At 41.0% G+C, this 8,404-nt stretch overlaps 1 protein-coding gene across 1 annotated transcript; it reads right to left on the bottom strand.

Annotated features, from left to right (window-relative positions):
• Positions 1-1,305, bottom strand: LOC131249327 (probable carboxylesterase 8). The gene has a single exon (XM_058250012.1). The coding sequence runs from the start codon at positions 1,224-1,226 to the stop codon at positions 261-263; it is 966 nt and encodes a 321-aa protein (XP_058105995.1). The 5' UTR covers positions 1,227-1,305; the 3' UTR covers positions 1-260.
• Between the last annotated feature and the right edge of the window lie 7,099 nt (positions 1,306-8,404).

Below are 8,404 nucleotides of genomic sequence, written 5' to 3'. Positions count from 1 at the left end.
GAATACCAATGTACTTCAGTTACAAACTACAAGACATAACTGAGAATTTCAATTCCCATGAATTATATGATAATTCTAATTTAAAATCCATTACATTTGTTCTCACACCGGCCCGCTTGTTGAGCGGACCGTCCTGATTTTCAGACCAATTATCATCTCCACCACCAGGGCACATGTTACGAACGACTCAGATGTCTCACACACGAGCCAGGTTCGCACGTGTAGAGGGGTCCGCGTGGGCAATCAGAACTCAACCAGACTCATGGCCCACCGTTGACTGACGAGATGAAATCCTTGACGTCCGTTAAGAGAGCCTGGATCTGCTTCGGATCAAAGAAATCAGCACCATGGTACTCTCCCTCAACGAACCTGCTCACCACGTGGACCCCACGCCCCTCCAGCATCCTAACGAACGAGCGCTGGCGGTCCACGAGCGGGTCCCCGCCGTACTGTCTCACCAAACACGGAGGCAGAGACCCGACCCGATCGTGGTAGGACCCGGGCGTCATCGGGTTACAGAACTCGTGGTCCCTGTCAGCCCCACCCGGCAACGCCAGTTGCCACATCCCGTCGTTGGCATAGAGGGGCAGGATCCGATCCTGAGCCAACCTCAGCTCCGATTCCGTCCTCTGCTCCCCACCGAAGTACGGCACGTTCAAGATCACCCCAGAGATCTTGAACGTAGGGTCCAGATCCAACGCCCGCAGAACCGCGTGGTAGGCGATGTTGCCGCCAGCGCTACTGCCCATGAGGAAACAACGCGAGAAATCAACGACATCGGGTGTCATCCACGTGTCACGTTGGAGATCAGAGATAGCCTGGTCTCGTACCCAACGGACGGCATCCATCGCATCATCATACGCGGCGGGGAGACGGTACTCGGGCGCGAGTCGATACTCGGGTGCGAGGACGATGGCGGGCACGTGACGAGCGATGCGCTCGCATGAGACGTGTATGTTAGCAGATGCAGCGCTGAGGAAAACGAAACCGCCACCGTGGAAGTCGATGATGATGGGAAGAGGGGCTGTTTGTGTCGAAAAATGGGGGCGAAATATCCGAATCCACGTCTTCTTGGAAGGATTGAGAGGTACGTCTTTGGAGAAAACGTGGTGGGGTTTTTCGGCTTCAGCTCGTGGATTAGATAAAGGGAAGAGGGTGGGTCGGGTGAGTGAACCGTCTGGATTTAAAACGATCTGGAGGATGGTGTATGGATCGTTCTCTCCCATCTCTTTCTCTCTATCTCGATGGATCGATCGAGGAAGGACTCGTCCAATAGATGGGGTGGGATGATATCAAACACCTCTTCCTTGTTATGTATTATTTGAATAAATATATTAAAATAACTGTAAAGACATTCATCTTATGATATGGACGTGTTTGGATTCCTTGGTTTGGACCGTATTGTATTGTTGTGAGTGAATCAGCCATCACATCATGTCTTTCATGGTGGTCAGTGCTCTGTATCATGATGTATGTTTTTCGTCCATGCTGTCTATATATTTTTATAGATCATTTTATTGTCTGAGACTAAGCCAGTCTCAATTTGACCACATTATAGGAAACAGTGTTGAATGAACATTGACTATTAAAAACTTTTTAGGGCTATAAAAGTTTTGGATCAAGTTGATCTTTGTTTTTTCCTTTCATCTGGGTTTGTATGACTTAATCAACAGAGTGGATGTCAAATAAACGGTACAGTGGGACTTAGGAGGATTTTAATGGTGGATATCCAATCAATATTGTTTTCCTGTGGTGTGGTCCACTTGAGATTTTATTCCTCTCATTTTTTGTAAGAAGTCTAAAATGATCTGTAAAAATGGATGAACGGCATGGATGAAACACATACATCATGGTGGGGTCCACAGAGCAGCTGCCAATCCGTTTCCGTCTTTCTTGGATTTATCATACATGGCTAGTTCTTACGTGAATAAGTAAAACGTGTGTGTTTGTAAAAGTGGATTGGGTGATACACAGGTAACACCTTACTCTTACATGTAGGGTCTACATTGATTGTGTTGTATATCCATGCTGTCCGTTCATTTTTTTTCAGATAATTTTATGAAGCGATGTTTAAAATTATAAGATCTAAATCTATAGTAGACCACACCACTAGAAAAATATGGTGAACGACTATTAAAAGATTTGTTTTTTAGGATATAAAAGTTTTGGATCAAGATGATATTTGCATATTTTCCTATCATCCAGCTCTGGTTGTCATTATCAATGGGTTGGATGGTAAATAAACACTAGGGATCTGCTTATAGTAGGCCTTTGGAAGTTTTTAATGGCAGAGATTCAATCACTGTTGTTTCATGTGGTGTGGTGCATTTGAGCTTTAGATCTATCTCATTTTTTAGATCAAGCCTTAAAATGATCTGGCCAAATGATCGGACGGTTTGGATATAATACATATATAATGATGGGTGCTACAGAACTTGGTGACGTAAACGCACCACCATGAAGGGTGGTGTGTGGTGTACCGTGCTAATTAGATCCACCGAGATGGTTGGGATCCATAACGTGGGGTCCATTGTGATGTATGTGACTTATATTCACGCCGTCTATCCATTTCGAAAACTTATTTTAGGGAAAGATCTCAAAAATGAAGCAGATTCAAATCTCAGGTGGACCATAATACAGGGAAGAGTGGTAATCAACCACTAAAAACTTCGCGGGTTATAAAGGTTTTGGATTAAACTGATATTTGTGTGGTCTCTTCATCCAGGTCTTTGTGACCTTACCAACCGTTTAGATGGCAAATAAAAGATCTGGTGGCCCTTGTAAAGTTTCTAATGGTAGAAATTCGATCACGGCTGTTTCCTGTGGTCTGGTCCACCTAAGATTTAGATTTGCTTCATTTTTTTGTGCATGCTCTAAAATAATCTGTCAAAATAGATGGACGGTACGGATGTAAGGTGTGTGTATATATATATATATATATATATATATATATATATATATATATATATATATATCACAATGAGTCCCACAATTAGATATCCAACTGATCTACCCAAAACCGTGGTCATGCAAATCCCCGGAATTGAGGCGGATATTGGCGGGAAAGCCTTTGGCTGGAAGTTCCTCCGCTGGATACTTAGGTGGGGACATTATGATTTATGTATATTTGAAATCCACTCCGTTCATCCATTTTGAGAGCTCATTTTATTACATTCGGCCAAAAATGAACTGCACCTAAAGCTAAAATGGGGCACACGAGGGGAAACAGTGGGGATTCAACAACCACCGTTGAAACATTCACAGGGATACAAATGTGATGTATCAGGATAAATTTAAATTTTGTATGTTTTCATTTAATCCCAATGGGGATGACCTTATAAACGGTTTGGATGGCATATAAGCATCAAGGTAGAGCCCAAGAAGGTTTCAAAGGTATGAATGTCTTACTCTAGTTTTCCCTCTGGTGTGGCCTACTTTAGTTTTGTATCTAACTTATTTTTAATCAAATATACTAAAATAAGGTCACAAAACGATTGGACAGAGTGGATTTATCAAAAACATCATTATGGTCCCCACCTAAGTTCCCAGCCCAACTTCCTTTCACACGCTTTCCCACCAAAATCGTGGGATTTGCCGAATTGTCTGGATTATGCTGGAAAATCCATGCAATAAATTGGATTTGATGTTTGTGGCTGGACGCGAAACCGAGCCTATTCCGGGCTTAATACAAACAACAGCTTTGCATTGGTATGAGTTTGCAACCTGGGTTTGGACATCCAAAACTTTGATACTCTGGGAGAGTGTGATGGTTGATACCCAGGCGCCAAGAAAGGTCCGCTTAGCGTAAAAGTAACTCAAATTAATACATTCAAACAATGGCACTAATCTACGTAGACTGAAACTTACACATGTAAAAAAATTGATATATATATATATATATATATATATATATATATATATATATATATATATATATATATATATATATATATATATATATATATATATATTGTTATGGGGGAATCTAACTCAATGAATTAAGTCCGCTACTTACCTTGGACCTTGGAGAAGAGACCTTGGAGGTGTATGACTGGCGAACAAGTGATGCCGGGTCCACCCTTGGTCCGAGCTGAAGCTTGCCTCGGCTTCTAACTGTCTTGTTTAATACCCGACAAAAAGGGTCAATGTATACACTAGTCGAGGTCCGGGGCTCAGAGTAAGGACCTCTTTAGTTTGAGATCCAAAGCTGAAGCCAAGGTTGGATGTGAACATTCCGGGCGCCAAACTATGAAATTGCCTTGAGTGGATACGAACGGATATCTCGCCTGCAGATACGCTCCTCTAAGACATGATACGCCACACAATCCCTAGATTACGGACAAAATCTTCACGATCACCATATCCCATTGATTGAGTGAGTCGTGCCGAGATTAACGGACCAAGATCATCCAATACACAGGTATAGCTATAAAGAGACTCCATTGTTACAGGTATGCAACATCTCACACCCTCTCTCTACATTCAACTTACACCCAGATTTCCTTGACCTGACTTAGGCATCAAATGGTCCCCCGGCTTAGCCAGGGTCTCCTTTGCTCACCCCTTGTGCAGAATCAGGATTCTTCGAAGGTCCACCGCATTGAGTGGAGGGTAGTCCAGATTTTGACATCAACATATATAAAGCTCATAAATACTTATTCACCGAGGGCACGTATTCTATATTATATCAAGAAGGTTAGGAAATTATAGATGTACAGTACACATGACCAAAACCTGAAGCCATATAAAGACATAGACATCATTGCTTATGGTAGCCTAATGTCCGAATGACTCCAATATTCAAATAAAACACATCATGTGAAGGTTGTTACCTAATCGGAGGATCATTTACAAAACTTATAAATCCTTACTATAGGAAAGAAAGAAGAGCTCGGGCCTTATACCAATACAATCATTAGACCTTTTTAACTCAATGCTACTTATAGAGTTGCACACGTGTTGAATTGAGTCGAGCTTGGCACAACTCGACTTGGCTTGGTCCTCAAGCTCGATTGGCTGGCTCAGTTTAGTTTGGTTAATAGCTAGGGCTAGCTTGAGCCGAGTTATAACCAGTGCGACATTTTCTCACAGATAAATTGTATTTTCAATTTTCCATACTTTGAATGCAAATCAATAAAAGCGCTTTGCAGACATTTCATTAAATACTTAACGAGCAACATCAATATTAAGATATGATGAGGGCAGTCCTATAATGTAAAGTTTTTTTGTATGTGGAGATTTGTCTCTTTATTCTTCTCTCAAATACCCATATCGAGAATACATTGATATGAGGGCAATCCAAGAAGCAACATTTTGTTAAGTCATTTTATCAAACACTCGGCAAGCAGTATCAAAATCAAAATGACCAAGTTAGCATGTCGATTCAATTCAAGTCAATTCAAGTTAGGTTCAAGCCAAGTTGAGTCAAGCTTGAATCCAGTTTTGAGCCAAGACAAGTTGAGCTTTTCTGGATCAAGTGGACGAGTTGACCGAGTTAGCTTGACTCGTGTACAGCTCTAGCTGCCCATCCTATCTTTCATCCCTTACGAATAACAATCTCAATTCATTTAATTTGAAATTCCTTTACTTTTGTGCAGCACCATGCTGCAAACTCAGAATTTTTAGCATAATCTTAGTTTAGTTTCCACTTTTGTCCAATGCATAGTTACAACAAGCTGGTTAGTTTAGTTTAAATATCCACCTCTTCATCATTAAATCCTCCAAATTACCGAGTTCTTTCTCAGTGATTCTCTCGTTTAGCTTAAACTAGTATTCTCTTTTTCAATTCGTTCATCTGCCCTGGACGTGGCTGTAGAGTCCTTGAATCTGAACCGTCCAACTGGTGAAGCTGCAATGAATCGCCCACTGTACCAAACCTAGAATCTGATTAAGAGCTTTTATCTTTTGAATATGTGGACCGTTGACGTAGGGCTCCAACTTGGGTTCGGGTCGTAAAATATCAACCCTCTGGTCTGAGAGACTTTTAATCACCGCCCTTTAATTACGGGTTGCGTCAGATCAATGGTTGGGATCCCTCGAACATAGGTCCCGCATGTATAGAGTGGCGCATCTGGACAATATTCTAATTCATATGACCAAAATACGCCGTAACTTGACCCGGCCCACCAACGCCGCCTGGACCCAACCTGAAAAGTCAGGGGTTGGGTTGACCTATTTCCCATGTGGGTTGGGTTTGGCTCGTGTTTTTGTAAGCCCAATATCAAATGGGTTAGGTTTGGGTTCGGTGGACCAGACCTGGAGGTTCTTGAATATAGACCATCCATTGCTTCATTGTTACATGTTATCACGTAGAAACCCTAAACTTGATTATAATAGCTGTAATTTATATTATCATAAGGGTTTAAATATTAATTAATAATTATAAATATGGAGTTGATATTCTTAAATTTTTATACAAAATACAATACTTTTTAATTAATTATTTATTTTTTCATTAAATGGTATGGTTAGGTTAATAATTCATGTGCATACACGACACGTGTGTGAGGTCCTAGCTGTCCATTAGGTGGTCTGACATTTCATATTCCATTTCCCATAATTTGCAATGATAGACGTAGTATAATTTATTAAATAAATGGATAAATACAAGAAAAAAGGAAAAAGGAAAAAAAAAATAATCAAGCAAGATTAATCTACAAGGTGAGACCGATCTGATGGATGGCTTGGATATCAAACACGTCTGCCAACCCCTTGTAGATTAATCTTGCTTATTCCTACTTATTCACCACCATTTAAAAATGATAGATCTTTCATCATTTTAAAATTATCAATTCTCATTTATTCGTCACCATTTTAAAATGATAGATCTTTCATCATTTTAAAATTATCAATTCTCATTTATTCGCCACCATTTTAAAATGATAGATCTTTCATCATTTTAAATTTTCAGATTCCCATTTATTCGCCACCATTTTAAAATGATAGATTTTTCATCATTATTGAATCCGATTTTGGTTCCTCAGTGTGGCCAGTTAATAAACTGTTTACATCTGAGTCTTTTAGGGCACATTTGGATCATTAAGTTACTTCGCATAAGTTACTTATACCTAAAGTAGCTGATATTAGTTTCTAACTATTCAACAAATAAATATATTTGATAAACAATATAATTGCCAGCAAGAAGTCAAAAGATATGTTTGATTTCCAATATCACAAGATTACTTCTCTCTCAATTTTGTTTGGTCCACCATTAATATATGTCCATAGTAGAGGCCAATCTTTGATGTAGATCACTCATTATGTTGGGCCCACCTTAAACTTGTCTTCACTATGAGTTGTCCATCTTGTGGGGACCAACCTTTAATGTGGACCATCCACGTTGCAAGGCCCACCTTTGATGTGGGCTATCCTTCATGCTGGCCGACCTTGGATGTGGATCGTCTATCATGTCGGACATTAGATGTGAGCCTCCATCATACAAGGTCCACCTTTGATGTGGACCAACCATCCTGTGGGGCACAACTTCAAAATGAGCCATCCATGATGTGGGGCCCACGTTGGATGTGGGTTATTCATAATTAGGGGCCAACCTTCGGTGTCAATTGTCCTTGTTTAGGGCTTGCCTTAAAATGGATTATCCATCATATCGGGCCCACCATCAATGTTAGTGTCCATCATGCAAGGTCCACCTTCAATATCCACTGCCCATCATATGAAGCCTACCCCTGATGTGGACCGTCCATCTGGCAGGCCCCACCTTTAGTGTGGGCGTCCATCATATGAGGCATACCTTAGATGTGGCCATTCATCATTAGTGGCCAACATTTGATGTGGACCGTCCATTTATGGGACCCACCTTGATGTGTGTCATCCATCATGTGAGGCCCACCTCCAATGTCCACCGCCCATCACGTGGACCCCACCTTCCATGTGGGCCGTCCATCATACGGGGCCTGCCTTGGATGTGGTTCATTCATCATTAGGGTCCGACCTTTGATGCGAACCATCTATTATGTGGGCCTAGGTTAATATGGGTCATCCATCATGTGCTGCCCCACCTTTGATGTGGACTGTCCATCATGTAGGGCCTCCTTTGATATGTACCATCCATCCAATGAGGAGATGAGAGAGGGAAAGAGCAGTAGAAAACGAAATAGTAAAAACAAAAATAAATAAATAAATAAAAGCTTATACGAGGATAAGTAACTTTCATCACGTAAGTTACTTTTACAATGTGGCTAGCCAAACAGGCCCTTAACTTTCAATACTAAAAATGTAAAGGCACCAATCCCGCTGAGATGCTCTTCTCCATTTATAAACCCCTTTGTAGAGTTAATTTCCTCTCAATCTGGATTTATCGGATCCTAGCAATGATCAAAATCATTTCTCTGGCTCTCAATCCTCCATAACCCAATCCGACCAATCTTGTATCTTTCTTCACTTG

The sequence above is a fragment of the Magnolia sinica genome, chromosome 6 (assembly GCF_029962835.1).
Source record: "Magnolia sinica isolate HGM2019 chromosome 6, MsV1, whole genome shotgun sequence".
NCBI lineage: Eukaryota > Viridiplantae > Streptophyta > Magnoliopsida > Magnoliales > Magnoliaceae > Magnolia > Magnolia sinica.
This window is presented reverse-complemented; position numbering and strand designations above follow the sequence as displayed.